General features: G+C 39.5%; 1 protein-coding gene across 2 annotated transcripts in view; it reads right to left on the bottom strand.

Annotated features, from left to right (window-relative positions):
- Positions 1–18112, bottom strand: part of LOC140736059 (DEP domain-containing mTOR-interacting protein-like) — a 102775-nt gene that overhangs the window by 77742 nt on the left and 6921 nt on the right. The window contains exons 1-2 of one of the 2 annotated variants that reach the window (XM_073061783.1): positions 15239–15670; positions 4197–4375 (exon numbers count right to left, since the gene is read on the bottom strand). In XM_073061783.1, coding sequence (XP_072917884.1) covers positions 4197–4375; positions 15239–15243 — 184 coding nt within the window. In that variant the 5' untranslated portion in view covers positions 15244–15670. Of the gene's footprint in view, positions 1–4196; positions 4376–15238; positions 15671–18112 lie in introns of those variants that run through there. The other variant, XM_073061782.1, reaches the window with a different exon arrangement.

Genomic DNA, 18112 nt, shown 5'->3' on the forward strand with positions numbered 1-18112 from the left:
AGTCTCACTTTCACATGGTGACTTTCTGACACTCTCTTCCTTATCTAGATCTCTTCAAATTCATCTCAGGGAAAGGGAGGGTAAAACATACTTTATAAGTTCACAGACTCCCAAAGTCATCTTGCCTGCACTTCCATCCATCCTGCCTTGAGTCAAGATTCCATTCCATTGTCTTATTCCTCTATTTCCACAAAAGGGCTCTGAGAGATCTTCCTTCTTCCTGAATCATAGCATGCCTGCTACTTGTTAACTGAACTCTGGCCATATCTCATCTTACTTCTTCTTGCTCCCTGAACAGAGTTCCTTTGATCCTCACTTTCCACCCTCCAACCTCCACATTCAATGATTCATTCTGCACAATTTCCATCTCTAGCATCATCTTTCCTCCCGTCCCACTTCAGCATTCTGAAAGGGACCACTCTTCAGTCTCCATCAACCACTTCATTTCTACTGAACTTTCCCATGTAACCTCAGGTGAAGCAACAAGCTGATGAAGGCAAGGCAGTGGATGTTGTCTACATGGGCATTAGCAAGGCACTTAACAAGGTCCCATATGCGAGGTTGGTTAAAAAGGTTCAGTTGCTCGGCAGTCAGAGGAAGTAGTAAATTGGATTAGACATTGGCTTTGTGGGAGAAGCCAGAAGAGGTAGTAGATGGTTAGGTCTCTGACTGGAGGTCTGAGACTAGTTGAGTCTCACAGGGAACAATGCTGTGTCCGTTGTTGTTTGTCATCTATATTAACAACCTGGATGATAATGTGGTGAACACGATTTTCAAATTTTGTGGATGACACCAAGATTGGGTGTGTAGTGGACAGTGAGGAAGACTATCATGGTTTGCAGTGGGGTCTAGACCAGCTGGAAAAATGGGCTGAAAAATGGCAGATGGAATTTAATGCAGACAAGTGTGAGGTACTGCACTTCAGTAGGACCAACCAGGGTAGGTCTTACAAAGTGAACAGTAGGGCACTGAGGAGTACAGTGGAACAAAGGGATCTGGGTATACAGGTCCATAATTTGTTGAGAGTGGCATCACAGTTGATAGGGTCGTAAAGAAACCTTTGGCACATTGGCCTTCATAAATCCAAGTATTGAGTACAGGAAATGGGATGTTATGTTGAAATTGTATAAGACATTGGTGAGGCCTAATTTGGAATATTGCGTGCAATTTTGGTCACCAACCTACAGGAAAGATGTAAAGAAGGTTGAACAAGTACAAACAAATATTTACCAGGATGTTGTCATGTCTGCAGGACTTGAGTTAGAAGGAAAGGTTGAATAAGTTAGGACTTTATTCCTTTGAATGTAGAAGATTGAGAGGAGATTTGATAGAGATATACAAAATTTTGAAGGGTATAGATAGAGTAAATGCAAACAGGCCTTTTCCACTGAGGTTGGGTGGGACTACAAACAGAGGTCATGGCTTAAGTGTGAAAGATGAAAAGTTTAGGGGGAAATTGAGGGGAAACTTCTTCACTCAGAGGGTTGTGAAGTGTGTGGAATGAGCTGCCAGTGCAAGTAGTACATATGAGCTCAATTTCAATGCTTCAGAGAAGTTTGTATAGGTACATGGATGCAGAGGTATAGAGGGCTATGGTCATAGTGCATGTCCATGGGAATAGGCAGTTTAAGTGGGTCAACACAGACTAAATGTGCCAAAAGGCTTGTTTCTGGGCTGTAATTTTCTATGACTATGACCAGTTCATTTACCTTCCAAACAACACTTTCCAGATAAGGCAGCAATTCACCTGCACTTCCAAACCAATTCAGTGCTCATAATGTGCTCTCAGCCACAGGAATAAAATTGAGCCTACGCTTACCTGCTGCTACAATTCTCAAACTTATTCCCACATTGGCTTCTCTGTTGATGTCCTCCTGCACTCTTACAACAAGGAGCAAAGTGATCATAAAGAAAAAGAACCTTATCCCCCAGACAAGAGAAATTCTGCAGATGCTGGAAATCCAAGCAACACACACTCTAGAGGAATTCAGCAGGCCAGGCAGAAACTATGGAAAAGAGTACAATCGACATTTCAGGTCGAGACCCTTCATCAGACCTGGAGGAAAAAAAGATGAGGAGTCAGAGTTAGAAGGTGGGAGGAAGGGAGGAAGAAACACAAGGCGGTAGGTGAAACTAGTGAGGTGGGGTGGGGGGGAAAGGGGTGAAGCAAAGAGCTGAGAATTTGATTGGTGAAAGCAATATATATAATTCTACAACATCTCTATTTTACATCTTTCATGTTCCTTTGTGCTCTCACCCTCTCTCAAATGGTGTCATTTCATAGATTGTTTCTCATTTCAGATTTTTTCCAAACCCCTTCATTAATTTATCAAACTGGTGACTTCATCTATTGCTTATCCACAGGGGAATCCTGTTCTCATCCTAGCCCTTTGTCCAAAACAACCCTTCCCTATCATCTCTGAAAATTAAGCTATCTCCCTTTACCGGTTCTGATGATAGGTTTTCAAACTGGAACACCAACTCTACTTCTTTCTCCATATATCCTGCCTAACTTAAGCTTTTCCAACATTTTCCTTTATTTTAATGGTCATTTCCCCTGATGAGGGTGAGGAGAATTGAGACCAGCACAATTGCACAGACTGGAATAAATATTTAACGAAATTACAGAGTGTGCAGAATTTGCACATTCTGAGTTACTGCATGGGTTTCTTTGACGTGTACCATTTCCTTCAGTGTCTGAAGGGTATGATGGAAAGACAATTATCTACAGTAAATTATCCATCACAGTGGGCTAATGAGAGGATGAAATTGGACTGACAGGATCAGTAGGCATGGCTTCAGTGTCAGGGGTCACCCATTCATATAAATAGAATGGCATAAATAGAAACTTCTCTTTCCAGAGCTCAATGCATCTTTGGAATTATCTAGCAGAGATTTTCCAAGATGGAATTATGCAATATATTTAAGGCTGAGATAGACATGTATTGTAAAAGAGGTAAGATCATAAGTGGGATCGGGCAACTGCGTGGAAATGAATCCAAGATCAGATTGGCCATCATCTTTTTGAATACAACAAAATACCCAATTCTACTCAAATTTTTGTAGGAATGATGCATGAAGTGGCTTTTCTTTCTTGAAAAGAGAACATTTAGGGGATATCTGGAAAAATTATTAAAATTATAAACATTTTAAATAATTTGGATCCAGATAAATTTACTGCTATGAAAAATATTATGGTACGGAAAGTCAGATTTGTAATTTTGAAACAACTGAAAAAAAAGTAAAGACCCTTTTACTCTGAAGACGGGAATCACATTAACCATTTAGATGTCAATGGTCCTCCACAAAGCTGTTCCCACCATACCACTCAACAAGGCCATACATTGATGACAATATTCATCAATAATTCCACTGCTCTGGCACATCCTTTGGTTGCCTATGGAAAAGTGCATTCAAGACTAAGGCTTCAACCCAACCACAATATTTGCAGTCTACCAAGCAGCTGTGATCTTCACCCTCTAGACAAGACCCTGACAACTCATAAAAGGCACCTCAAATAACTAAAGGTGACTGAAAAGACACTACCAAGGACAACTGTACAAAAGCCTCCAAATCCATAAGCAGGATAGAGGAACCAATATTAGAACCTTATACCAAGCATCAAGGCTCTGGTCATACTCATTGTGCTCTGGAGAGCTACATATTTACATCAAACCATGAAACATTCTACTCCAAGGTCTCACATGCCAAGAAGCACCCAGCACAACAGAGAATTCTGCAAGAATATCCTTGAACCATCCTCAAAGTTATGTAAGGGAATTCTAAGCTCATGGCACTCAAAACTGCAAAAGAAGAAACCAGTAAGGCCTTGGTCTCTTAGACCTTCCACAACAGGAGGCTTTGCACAAACATCTGAATGAGCATACAGCTCAGGCTGCACATCTTCCCAGGACCCATCAGCTTCATCAGAACTCACATGACTGTGTATTTCCCAACCTAAATGGGACATTTAGCATCTCTCATTTATACAAAAGGCATAATACAAAGCCAAAAAACTAAGCCTTCAATATACTGGACAGTAAATGAGTTAATCAGTGATGTTTAGCCCAGATCAATCATCCTCCATTAAACTTATTGGTCTTAATAACACAACTGAGAAGGAAATTAGTTCTTCTTCATTATGACACTAGACACATTTGGTATAGCACTGCTAATGGACTATGACAGTAACATACCATGATGAATGATGTTATGATCCATTAACCTTTGCATTAGCTTTATGGCTGTTTCCCTGTCAGGAGCTTCTTTATGGTCTATCAACCAATCAGTTAACTCTTTTGCAACAAAGCAGTTTGGATAGGTTCGTAGATTATAGCGACGGTCTTTGATTAATTTTCCATCGTGCAGGCGAAGCCTGATAAATAAAATAAAACCACATTATAATTTATCAGTAAATTGTTTTTTTTTCTAAACATTTAACATTATAGCAACATTGTGCTTTGTATAAGTTGCCAATTACATTTTGATCAACATTTTCATTTCAAGTTCAAACATTTCCTTCTACGACAAACAGGAAAGTTATTATAAGTAATTAGAATAATTGTGGCTTTTTTTTTAAAAAAAAGAGATTTTGTATTTTTGCCAACGCCTCAGTGAGGAACAAAAAAAACTTATTTGTGAAAATACTCAGAATTATTTACAAATAACCAAAAGACCCTTAAAATCCCTAAAGCAGCTAAAAAAGTACAAAAATTATGTTTTATCTTGTCAATTTATTGAAATGCCTTATAAGGATCAATAACTTGAAAAAGTTAATTGGATATACTTTCCGGTGCAATTTAGAAGGCGCAAAATTTACCCAAAATTAAGTCTGTGATTTGTAAAGATTATTATTAACTTTATTACATATCATTGTGTCTGGGAACAAAGGAGCAGTGAGAGCAGATAAGCACAAGTCACTAACAGTGATATAGATAATTAATGGAAACTAACAGGATGGGGCACAAGGTCATTCTAGGTATAAGGCGGCTTCAAAATACATTGCAGTGTATTTGCCTAGGCTGGAAGAAAAACAATAGTAAATGACAGGGCAAAGTGAAATATAAATGTACCTGGTGGTTATCTGAAAATAAAGGCAAACAATGAAGCAGCTGCAGTCTATTTAATGGCATGAAGCCTCTGCCAGAAAATTTATTATTGAATGGTTGTTTCACAATTATCACACTGAATAATCTACAAACCAGACACAGTTACCAAATACGGTGTTTTTAGAAAAAATGGTTGTCTGGAGCTACCAAGTTTTTAACGAATCATATGTATTGCAATATTCTAAGGTCTACATTTTTAACACTTTTTTTCTTTGTGTAGATATACCCGCTTGTATACTTCCAGCATTTTTGTGTTTACAACCAACACAACAAAGTGTTATTCAGAAAACTATGCTAAAGTTGGTCAAATAACTTTTCAGGGAAGACTTGTATAAACAAGTTTACCCAAGCATAAACAACAATATTGTCTTACAAAATTTTAGTGGAACTGGAACTTGAAACATTTTCAGAAATGCATATTTAAGCAGAATTTAACAATCATGTATTCCTTCACCCCTTCTGAATATTATTCGATTAATTGGATAGAAGATTTGGTGCAACTGGTCAAAAGACATTCCAACTAAGAACAAAATATATTGCTTCTAAGTCAGGGCTCCATGGATGAACAAAATTAGAACCATCTACAATGTTTAAGAACATTGACTGAAGTTTAATAACAAAACCAAAAAACACAGAAGAAATATCCAAAAGGAAAAAACAATTATGGAAACTGTAAAAAAAAGGCAAGCAGCTGTCTCAATAAAGAATGTCAAAGGCAACAGTGTTGTCACAAAAAATGTATGATTATCAAAAGGGAGATATTTCATCTGTTTCCCACTGCTTGGAAATTACATCTGGGAAATTAGCTGTACAAATGCACAAACACTTAAAAATAAATTTCAAAGTAAATTTATTATCAAAGTACATATTGGTCACCATATGGAACCATGAGATTCATTTTATTGTGGGCAGATTGAATAACTCTATAGAATAATAACCCCTTAATAAATTCAATGAAAGACTTCACCAACTCGGGCATTCATTCAGTGTGCAAAAGAGAACAAACTGTAAATGCAAATAGAAATAAAATAGAAACATAGAAAACCTACAGCACAATACAGGCCCTTCAGCCCACAATGCTGTGCCGAACATGTACTTACTTTAGAAATTACCTTGGGTTACCTCTGTTTTTCTAAGCTTCATGTACCTATCCAGGAGCCCCTATTGTATCCTCTTCTACCACATCACCAGCAACCCTTTCCACGCACTCACCATTCTCTGTGTAAAAATCTTACCCCTGACATCTTCTCTGTATCTTCTTCCAAGCACCTTAAAACTGTGTCCATTCATGTTAGTCATTTCAGCCCTGGGAAAAAGCCTCTGACTATCATGCCTCTCATCATCTGATACACCTCTATCAGGTCACCTCTCATCCTATGTCACTCCAAGCAGAAAAGGCCAAGTTTACTCAACCTATTCTCATAAGGCCTGCTCCCCAATCCTTGTAAATCTCCTCTGCACCCTTTCTATGGTTTCCACATCCTTCCTATAGTGAGGTGACCAGAACTGAGCACAGTATTCCAAGTGGGTCTGACCAGGGTCCTATATAGCTGTAATATTGTCTCTCAGCTCTTAAACTCAATCCCACAGTTGATGAAGGCCAATACACCATATGCCTTCTTAACCATACAGTCAACCTTCCCAGCAGCTTTGAATGTCCTATGGACTCGGACTCCAAGATCCTTCTGATCCTCCCCATTGCCAAGTGTCTTACCATTAATACTATATTCTGCCATCATATCTAACCTACCAAAATGAACCACTTCACACTTATCTGGGTTGAACTCCATCTGCCACTTCTTAGCCCCGTTTTGCATTCTATCAATGTTCTGCTGTAACCTCTGACAGCCCTTCACACTATCCACAACACCCCCAACCTTTGTATCATCAGACCCTCAGGATCTTCTCCATCAACTTACCAACCACTGAAGTAAGACTCACTGGTCTATAATTTCCTGGGCTATCTCTACTCCCTTTCTTGAATAAAGGAACTACATCTACAACCCTCCAGTCCTCCAGAACATCTCCTGTCCCCATTGATGATCCAAAGCTCATTGCCAGAGGCTCAGCAATCTCCTCCCTCGCTTCCCACGGTAGCCTGGGATATATCTCATCCAATCCCGATGAAAGTTGCTGACCCTTTTCACCTCTGATCCTCCGATAGACCTCTGGTTTCCTTCTCCTGAAGTCAATTATCAGCTCCCTGGTCTTGCTGACATTGAGTGTGGTTATGACACCGCTCAGCCAGATTTTCAATCTCTCCACTAAATGTCGATTCATCAAAACATTTGATTCCACTTCTGATGATGTTGTCAGCAAACTTGAATATGGCATTGGAGCTGTGCTTGGCCTCAGTCATAAATGTAAAGCGAGTAGAGCAGGGAACTAAGCACAGAAACTTATGATACAACTGTGTTGATCGTGGCGGAGATGTTGCTGCCAATCCAAACTGACTGGGGTCTGCAAGAGAGGAAAATGAGGATCCAATTTCACAAGAAGATATTAAGGCTAAAGTCAAGGAGCTTATTAACTGGCTTTGAGAGGGTGATGGTGTTGAATGCTGAGCTGTAGTTGTTAAAGGACATCCTAATGTATGCATCTTTGCTGCCCAGATGTTCCAGGGTTGAGTGAAGAGCCAATGAGATGGCATCTACAATGGACGTGTGGCTCCATTAGGCAAATAAGTTGCTTTACAGGCAGGTTGATGTGTTTCCTCACCAACCTCTCAAAACGCTTCTTCACTGTGGATGCAAGTGTGACTGGAGTAAATCATTGAGGCAAGTCACCAAGTTCATCTTGGACACCGGTATAATTGAAGCCTGCTTGAAACAGGCAGTTATTTCAGACTGCCGAAACACAAGGTTAAAAATCTTAGTGAACACTTCAGCCAGTTGATCAGCATCGGTCTTTCTTACTTTGCCAGGTATCCCAAAGGCAAATGCTTTTAATGGATTCACCCTCCTAAAGACTGGTCGTATGTTATCTTCAGAGACTGAATCAGAGGATCACTGGGGGCCTGTGGGAATTTATGATGGTTCCTCCAAGTTTTGACGGTCAAAGCGAGCATTTATGGCATTGAGCTCATCTTGAACATACAGTACAGAAACAGGCCGCTCATCCCAAAATGTTATGCCAAACCAGGTAACCAGCAAATCAAAAGCACCCAAACACTAACCCATCATACTTACACCATGTTCATATCCCTCCATCTACCTTACATCCATCTGCTGACCCAAACATCTCTTAAGAGCCTCCAATATATTGCCTCTACCACCATACCAGGCAGTGCATTCCAAGCAAACACGTGTCTAAGTAAAAAAAAAATTACCCCTCACGTTATCCTTGAACCTACTCTCTCACCCTCAATTCATGCCCTCGGGTATTAGGAAATTTCAATACTAGGGAACAGATGCTCTCTGTCTACTCTACATCTTTCATAAACCTCTATCAGATCTCCCCTCAGCCTCCAGTTCTCCAGAGAAACCAACCCAAGGCTATCCAGTCTCTTGTGATAGCACATGCCCTCTAAACCAAGCAACATCCTGGTAAAACTCTTCTGCACCCTTTCCAAAGCCTCAACATCCTTCCTACAGTGGGTAGCCAGAACCATATGATATACAATATATGCAATACTGCAGATGTGGCCTAACCAGTGTTTTATAAAGTTGCAACTTAACTTCTTAACTCAATGTCTCAGCTAATAAAAGCAAGCATTCCACAAGTCTTCTTAAACACTGTTTTGACTCACTTTCAAGAAGCTATCAACTTGGATCCCAAGATCTCTCTGCTCAGCAACACTGTTAAGGACTTTGCCATTAACAGCGCACTGTCTCTTTGCATTTGCCCTGCCAAGAAGCAACACCTCACATTTATCTGGGTTAAACTACATCTGTCATTTCTCAGTCCATATCGGCAACTGATGTATAATGTGCTGTATTCTTTGCCAGTCTTCTACACTATCCACAATTTCACCAATCCTGGTATCATCTGCTAATTTACGAACCCACCTGCTTACATTTTTATCCAGGTCATTTGTATACATCAGTGATTCTCAACCATTTTTTGGCCACGGCCCCCTTAGGAGCTCTTCTCGGGTTCCACGGCCCCCCTTTCAAACAGGGATACAACACGAACAAATAGACAGAAAATCATTTATTATTGAACACCAAGAAAACTTGAACATTCTGACATACTGGACAAAACTTTAAAAAAGGCTGTATGAAATTAAACATCTATCAGGCTTAATGCGATCCTTGAGCTTGGTGCTTTTCTGCAAGTCTAAGTCACCTGAGCCAGTCAGAGGTCACCTCTTGTTGCGATATCAGTTCAGCTCCTGGATTTTGTCAAGGAAACAAAAGCTTGGTGCTTTTCTGCAAGTCTAAGTCACCTGAGCCAGTCAGAGGTCACCTCTTGTTGCGATATCAGTTCAGCTCCTGGATTTTGTCAAGGAAACTACCTTGCAGAATCCGCTCTCAACCAAATATGTTGAGGGAAAGGCAATAAAAACTCTTTGGGCTTTTTCCCCACAGTGTTGTAAATTTATTCGGCAGATCACTGTTGATCCAAAATTCTTTTTGAAACTGACTGATCTGACGACGTGCAGTTATATCACTCTGAAGATCAATCAAACTCTCTTGAATTTCTGCATCAACTTGGGTGGGTTGTAGTTCAAATGGATTCAAAATCCAATCCGGGATACCGAGGTTTAACGGGTCATTAAATCTTTCTTGCATATCCTTGTGTATCTGCTTGAGATGTTTCATATAAACAGTAAGGTCATTGTCCTTCAGTGCCTCTGCGATCATCTTCAGGTTTGGAAATTGTAAATATTCCTGACATCCCATATTGTGGCAATAGACTTCGACTTTCTTAAGGAAAGAACTAATGGCTTCCTTACAATCTACGAGATTACTGTTTTTACATGGGGGTTTCATAGGTTCAGTTACCAGGGCCCCCATAAACACTTGGGGATCCCCTTCTCACAGTTTTCAGTCAGTGGCCCACTTCAAATGTGCCGTGGCCCCCGTTGAGAATGGCTGGTATAGATTACAAGCAGTAGAGATCCCAACACAGATCTTTATGGAACGCCAGCTCAAATACGTCACTTCAACCATTACCCTGACATCTATGCACAAGCCAGTTCTGAATCCAAACAGCCAATTCCTACCTTAATCTTTTGGATTAGCCTCCCATGAGGGACTTTGTTAAACACCTTACTAAAATCTATGTAGACAACATCCACTGCCCTACCCTCATCAATCTCTCACGTCATCTTGTCAGTAAACTCAGTCAAGTTGGTAAGGCACAACCTGCCACACACAAAGCCATGCTGGCTCTTCCTAATTAGGCCATGGGCTTCCAAATGCCCATGTATTCTAAGAATTTTCTCCAGCAATTTCCCTACAACTGATGGGAGATCTGCTGGTCTATAATTGCCAGGTTTTCCCCTTGTTTCTTTCTTTTAAAAAAACACAACATTCACTCACTAATCCTCCAGGACCTTGCCTGGGCCTAGAGGGGACAAGAATATACAAGTTAAAGGCTCAGCAATCTCATACCTTGCCTCCTTTAATAACCTGGGGTAATTCCCATCAGGCCCTGGGGAATTTTCCACCTCAATACTCATTAGGAGGCCCAACTCTTCCTCCTCCTTGACTTCTAAATGCCCAATGTTTTTATACACTCAGCACTGATCTCGTGGTCCTCCATATCCTTTTCCTCTGTAAATGCTGAAGCAAAATACTCATTAAGTACCTCACTCCCATTCTGTGCATACATGCATATATTCTCCCCCCCCCCCCCCCATCCTCTAGTAGTCCCACACTCTCCCTACTTAACCTCTTGCTCTTGGTGTATGTATAGAATGCCTTGGGATTCACCTTAATCCCTCTTGCCAAGGACTTTTCATGGCCCCTCCTGGCTTTCCTAATTTCCTTTAGTTCTTTTCTGACTTCTTTATGCTCCTCACATGCTCTATTTGATTCCAACTTCTGAAGCTTTACATACTTTTCCTTATTCTTCTTGACTAAATTCATCACCTCTCTGGACATCCAAGGTTATTTTATATTTCCATCCTCATCCTTCCTGTACTCTGTGCAGTTGATCTTTAAATGCCCTCCACATGTCTGATGTGAAAGAAAAGATGTTCTCAATCTTTGTTCCTGCCGAATGCCCTCAATTTGCTCTACTCCAATTTAAAACTCTCCCACAAAGACCATATTTATCATTATCTATAGCTATCCTAAAATATAATACGTACACGATGAATGTTGAAAGGGTTGGACAGAGTAGATGTGGAAAGGCTGTTTCCCTTGGTGAGTGAGTCCAGGACAAGTGATCACAGTCTTAGAATTAGAGGATACCCATTTAAAACAGAGATGAGGAGAAATTTTTCAGCCAGAGAGTCGTGGATTTATGGAATTTGTTGCCACATACAGCTGTGGAGGCCCAATCATTGAGGGTTTTTAAGGAGGAGATTGACAGGTATCTAATTAGTCAGGGTATCAAGGGATATGGGAAAAAAGCCAGAAATTGGAACTAGACGGAAGAATAGTTTAGCTCATGGTGGAGTAGCAGAGCAGACTCGATAGGCCGAATGGCCTACTTCTGCTCCTTTGTCTTGTGATCTTGTGATGCTGGAAGAACTCAGCAGGTCAGGCAGCATCTGTGAGAAAAGAGTAGCCAACGTTTCGAGCCGAGACCCTTCATCAGGAAACATAAGATAAGGAGTTGTGATCACTGTTCCCCAACTGTTGACTCACTGAAAGGTCAGTCACCTGGCCAGTCTCATTACCCAACACCAGGTCTGGTACAGCCCCTCCTCTCATTCAACTGTCCACATTTTGATTTAAGAAACCTTCCTGGATACACTTAACAAATTCTTCCCTTTAAACCCCTTACGCTAAGAAAGTCCCAGTTCATATTTGGGAAGTTGAAATCCCCCATGACAACTCTTTTATTTTTACACATTTCCTTAATATGATTACATATCTGTTCCTCAATGTCCCGGTAGCTATTAGGGGTCTGTAGTTCAATCCCATCAGTGTGATTGCACCCTTCCTATTCTCAAGTTCCACTCAAATGGACTCACTGTCTGACCTCTCCATTATGTTTCCTTTGAGTGCAGCTGTGACATTGTCCCTGATTAGTAGTGCAACTCCACCCCCTCTTTTAACCCCACCTCTATCTTTTTTTAAACTTTGAAAACCAGATACATTTTTAAAAATCTGGAAGTGAAGCCCCGTTGTCGCCTATGTTGTCTGATTTTACTTTATAAGAAGTGATAGCATTCAAGCCATGCCACAATTGTCGAGCATCCTTCATTAATCCAAGTTTAATCTGGAATTACCACTTTGCCCATGAGATGGCTTCCTGGAGATCGTACCTGGACATCTTGCAACTTTCTTGGTCACTGGACTTGAATGCCTCTGACCTGGCCCTGACCCACCACAGACTGTGGATCTCATGGTCCATCCAGTGCTTCTGATTGAGGAAGACTTTAAATGATTTTGTGGGCATACACAAAAATACAACTGTTTTAATGAAGTCCATGGCCACCAGTGTGTATTCATTCAAATCCACAGATGAGTCCTTGAACATAACCCAACCCACTGACTCAAAAACATCTCAAAGCTTCTCCTCTACCTCCCGCAACCACCTCTTTGTTGTCCTAATTTCTGGAGCCTTGCACTTCAGCCTCTGCCTGTGTGCAGGTAGGAAGACAGTCATGTGATCCAACTTACTGAAATGTGGTCTGGGTATGGAATGGTAGGCATTCCTTATCAGTGATCTAGTGTGTTGGGACTTTGGTGTTACAGGTTATATGCTGATGGTAATTGGGAAGGGTTTTCTTCAAACAAGACTATAATTCAAAGTGCATCAGGATGGACTGTTTCTTGTTTGGAGACGACATCATACAGTATCTCAAGCGCTTGATTATAGTCGGCCACTGGTGATATGTAAACCGCGGTCAGGATTATGGAGGAGAACTCCCTCGGTAAATAAAATGGACGGCATTTGACCATTAGGTGTTCAAGATCAGGAGAACATGAGCTCAGCAAAACCGCCACATCGGAGCACCACAGAGATTTATCATGAAATAAATTCACTCCAATGGGAAAAAATATACAAAATTTACATTGAGTGCATTGTATTGCTTCAAGAAAAGAACAAAAACAGGAGTTAAAAGGAATTCATACAAAACTGTAACTGGCTCTGTTCCATACATTCTTACCTGAAGGCTATGAAGACTATGTTTATGGCAAATAATGTTTTCAAAAAAATGTGTTCAGGTTTGAAACTGGCAGAGAAGACAATTAGTGAAAGATTATTTCCACAGCTCTGCATCAATAGCAATAAATTAAGGATTATTATGGAAAGCATGGGGGGGATGGGCAAGAAGGTATTTTTCCACCACACCATGGTTGATTAAAGTATTGAATTAATTAACATAAGCAGTATTAAAGCCAAATCAAACTGGCAAATTAAAGGAATCAAAATAAATATTAAAACCTGTAAGAGTAAAAGGAGAAAAATAGAATATTCAATACAAGATTCAAATGAACAGATGTTTTCCTTGATGCAGAAATTTCATAATGTTGTCACCTTGAATTTGCCCATGTAAGTACAGAGCTTTTAACTACCAACTGAACAATACCATACTTTCCCTTAAAAGTTAATGAAAATTCAACTCTGTTTTACCTCGTCTACGTCTTACTTACTTTGAAGATTAAAGTCTAACATTTTTATTTGTACAAGGGGTGCAATTTAAAATATTCCAAAATAATCCTCATTTATTCTGTGCAAGCAGTTTAGTAGTATGCATTATTAGCAACCTTGAAGCATCTGGGAATGACTAGTAAAGTCAGCCTTTCTGGCATTATTCACATCCCAAAACCATAAAACCTAATTGACATAGATCTTGGAATCTTGCATCTTCTCTTTCAACATGAGGCACCCCATAGCATGAAAAAATGTCAGAAATAAATGTTTCTAGAGATTCTGTTATCAAAGGGCAAGTACAGATCAGAATACCAACAAATTGATTCAAGATGAAGTGGTCAGTTGCAATGATCTGCCATTACGTGCACTTGCTTAATATATATATTTTTTGGTTTTTTTTCTAGTTTCTTATATATTTGAAATATTCTTAATTACAATCCACCTGGAAAACTTCTATATGGTCAATCAGTATCAATGTCCCACAATTGCTGGTTATTGTGTCCAACTTGTCTTACATAATTTTTCTTGTAAGTATCAATTAAAACACTATTTTTAAAACATTTCACACCTTTAACCTCTTGCATTAGTCAAATCTGTCATATTGTTGACCTATTTATTCAGTACAATGGTACAGAATAGAATCCCTTTTAGTTTAACTGCCTGTATCAATAAATGAGGAGCAAACCACCTGGTTTGGCACCTATTCAAAACATCAGCGTTTTAATCTCATTCTCCTCTTGGCCGGCCAGTCTTGGTAGCTGAATACAATCATTATGACAAACAAGGTAAGTTTTTTCAAACATAATGAGGTTAAATTTGCAAGCCTTTGATATCAGTGTAATGACTTGGATCAACAAGCAGGATCTGTGGAATAGGTGATGAAATGTCTTGTAGCACAATTTTGTGCTCAGGTTTGTAGCTGACAAGGCATCACTGGGCACAGAAAGCCATGAAAAAACCATAATTTAAATGTAGCATATTTCAGACTTAACTGTACTGAGAATTTTTATGAAAATTAGAGGACCATTCCTGCTAATACAAAACAATTAACTTCAAAATGAGCCATGATGTAATGCTTAAACCATGCTTCACACGTTGAAGAGTGAATTTGTCTGCTCACTAAAGCTCTACATGGAAGCAGAGGCTTACACAAAGTAATTCACCTCAAGGCTTAGCCAACAAAAATATTCAAATACACTGACGATTTGTAAACATTCAAGCACTCTTTTACAAATAAACTGGCAAGATAGTTTGTATACTCCTCTCAAAATCACTCAGAGGTACTAAAAGTAAAAAAATATTTAAAATGAAGATGATTAAACATTTATGAAAATACCCAAAAATAATCATATTTAAACTATTAAAAGGACACTTTTATAAAGTAACTTCTCAAATCTTATCTTTTTTACCTCATAAATGAACAGGCTTAATGGATCCACTACCAGATTTGAACTCAGTGAACAGATTTTCGCTCTCAGAGGGGTGCATGGAGCACAGCTAGCAAGTGTGAGACTTTGCATTTGGCTGAGAATCCCAAACTTAGTAATTCACATAGAGGAGTTCACCAGCAGTTCACTCCAGAATGTCCAGTAATTCCCAGCAAGCTGTCACTCATTATTTCAGATAACCTAACACTTGACAAGTTTTAAATAGCTGCTTCAAAATGAGAAGAGAGAATGAGCAGACAGAGGTTTGGGAAGATAATTCCAGAGCTACAGAATAAAATAAATAATTGTCCTATAATGCATCTACAACTATGGTTGATCAAGGTAGTAGATTGTGAAGGAAATTACAGAAATAGGGCAGGGGTAAAATAGGAGTATTAAATAAAACAAATGTGCTGTAGAAGCTAATTAAATCTACAGGTAAATAAGGAAAGGGATAGTGGCTTTAATAATAAAATAAGAGAGGCAGAATTGGAACTAAAATCTGCTATAGAGGTAGAAGCAGATGCATTTGGCAGAACCTTGTCTTTGACTCAAATATAACATCAAAGTTAGGAATGCCAAGTTCAGCTTTAAACAATTAACATTTAAATTGCTGGGGGGGATGAAATTCATTACAGAGGAATAGAGATTGTAGCTGCAACTGAAGATAATTGTTTGGGTATTTTCAATATTCGACTGAGGATGATTTCTGCTCATCTGTGTAGAAAACTAATACTACAAAGTACAGGCATTGTGGGACCACAATACGGTGGTGAAATGTGTCATGTAATTCAGAAAATGAGGTGGCCAGTGATAAAATGTTTGGAAGCTACAGGCATAAACTTAGCTGTGTGATAGGAAATCAAACTGGTAGATAGGAGGTGACGAAGTGGAAGGAGTAGGAAATGCTACTTTCACACAATTTCAAAGGATTGAACAAATGTATCTTGCACATAACTTCAGGTCTGCATTGTACTTATAACTGCTTGGTCTCAGTTAACAATGGTGTTTACTCACTGCTACATTGGACATCTGAATTTGGCTGGTTGGTGTGTAAATTTCCAAATAATTACCAACATTAAGTTGAAAAATGAACTCAATGATGATCTTAATCTGCTTATGTATTAGTGAAGCATTAATCATAATCATAGACAGAAATGTTCAATAATATGATGTCTTATCCCCGAGGGACAGTGAATTAAAATTCAAGGGAAACTTTTTATGAACCAGTCTTTGAGTACATCTATAGCGAGGGTTCAGAGGCTTTTTTCTTCTCCACTCGCACATTCATTCAATTGGCAAAACGTCCTCACATTCATTCCAGAATCAGAATCAAAATCAGGCATATGTGACGAAAGCTGTTGACTTTGCGGCAGCAGTCGTGTGCAATACATAGTAACAGAGCAAACTGAATTACAATAGTTTTTCTATGTTAAATAAGTAGTAAGAAGAAGAAAGCTCCTAACTCCAAGTGGAGTCATCCAGATGCCATTGTAACGGAGTTTTTCTTTTAGCAGGCTTTCTCGTTTTTACGAGGCCAAGTTGCTAGCTCGACGCTTAATCTAGCACGGATGGAAAGCGTGCAAGGGAGCAAATAAGTAGTGTATAAATAGAAATAAATAAGTAGTGAGGTGGTGTACATGTGTTCAATGCTCATTCAGAAATTGAATGGCAGAAGGGAAGAAGCTGTTTCTGAACTGTTGAGTGTGTGCCTTCACTCTTCTGTAGCTCCTTCTGATGGTAGCAATGAGAACAAGGCATGACCTGGGTGATGGCAGTCCTTAATGATGGACGTTATTTTTTTGAGGCATCACGCCTTGAAACTGTCCCAGATACAATACAGGCTAGTGCTCATGATGGAGCTGACTGTTTCCAACTCTCTGCACCCTACTTTGATTTGCGCAGTAGCAACCCCCCACCCACACCCACACCATACAGTAATGCAGCCAGTTAGAATTCTCTCATGGTACACCTGTAGAAATTAGCGAGTGCTTTTGGAAGTGTACTATAACAAATCTTCTCAAACTGCTTTTGAAATATAGCCTTTTTTGTAACTGCATTGATGTGTTGGGTCCAGGTTAGATCCTCAGAGATATTGACACTCAGGAATTTGAAATTGCTCTTTCTTTCCACTCCTGATCCCTTTGTGAAGACTAGTGTGCATTCCCTCATCTTATCCTTTTTGAAGTTCACAATCAGTTGTTTGGTCCTACTGACGCTGAGTGCAAGATTATTGCTATGGTACCACTCAACTAGCTGATATACAGTGCCTATAAAAAGTGTTCACCCCCCCTTGGAAGCTTTCATGTTTTATTGTTTTGCAACATCAAATCATTTAATTTGGCTTTTTTGACACTGATCAATAGAAAAAGACTCTTGGGTGTCAAAGTGAAAACAGATCTCTACAAAGTGATCTAAATTAATTACAAATATAAAACACAAAATAATTGATTGCACAAGTATTCACCCTCCTTTAATATGACACACCAAATCATAATAGTGCAGCCAATTAGTTTTAGAAGTCAGATAATTAGTTAAATGGAGATCTGTTGGGGGTGTTGTGGATAGTGTAGAGGGCTGTCAGAGGTTGCAGCGGGACATTGATAGGATAAAAAAAAACAGGGCTGAGAAGTGGCAGATGGAGTTCAACCCAGATACGTGTGAAGTAGTTCATTTTGGTAGGTCAAATATGATGGCAGAATATAGTATTAATGGTAAGACAGTGTGGAGGATCGGAGGAATCTTAGTGTCCGGGTCCACAGGACGCTCAAAGCAGCTGCGCAGGTTGACTCTGTGGTTAAGAAGGCATACAGTGAATTGGCCGTCATCAATCATGGAATTGAATTTAGGAGCTGA

Source organism: Hemitrygon akajei, chromosome 11 (genome assembly GCF_048418815.1).
Source record: "Hemitrygon akajei chromosome 11, sHemAka1.3, whole genome shotgun sequence".
In the NCBI taxonomy this organism is placed as follows: domain Eukaryota; kingdom Metazoa; phylum Chordata; class Chondrichthyes; order Myliobatiformes; family Dasyatidae; genus Hemitrygon; species Hemitrygon akajei.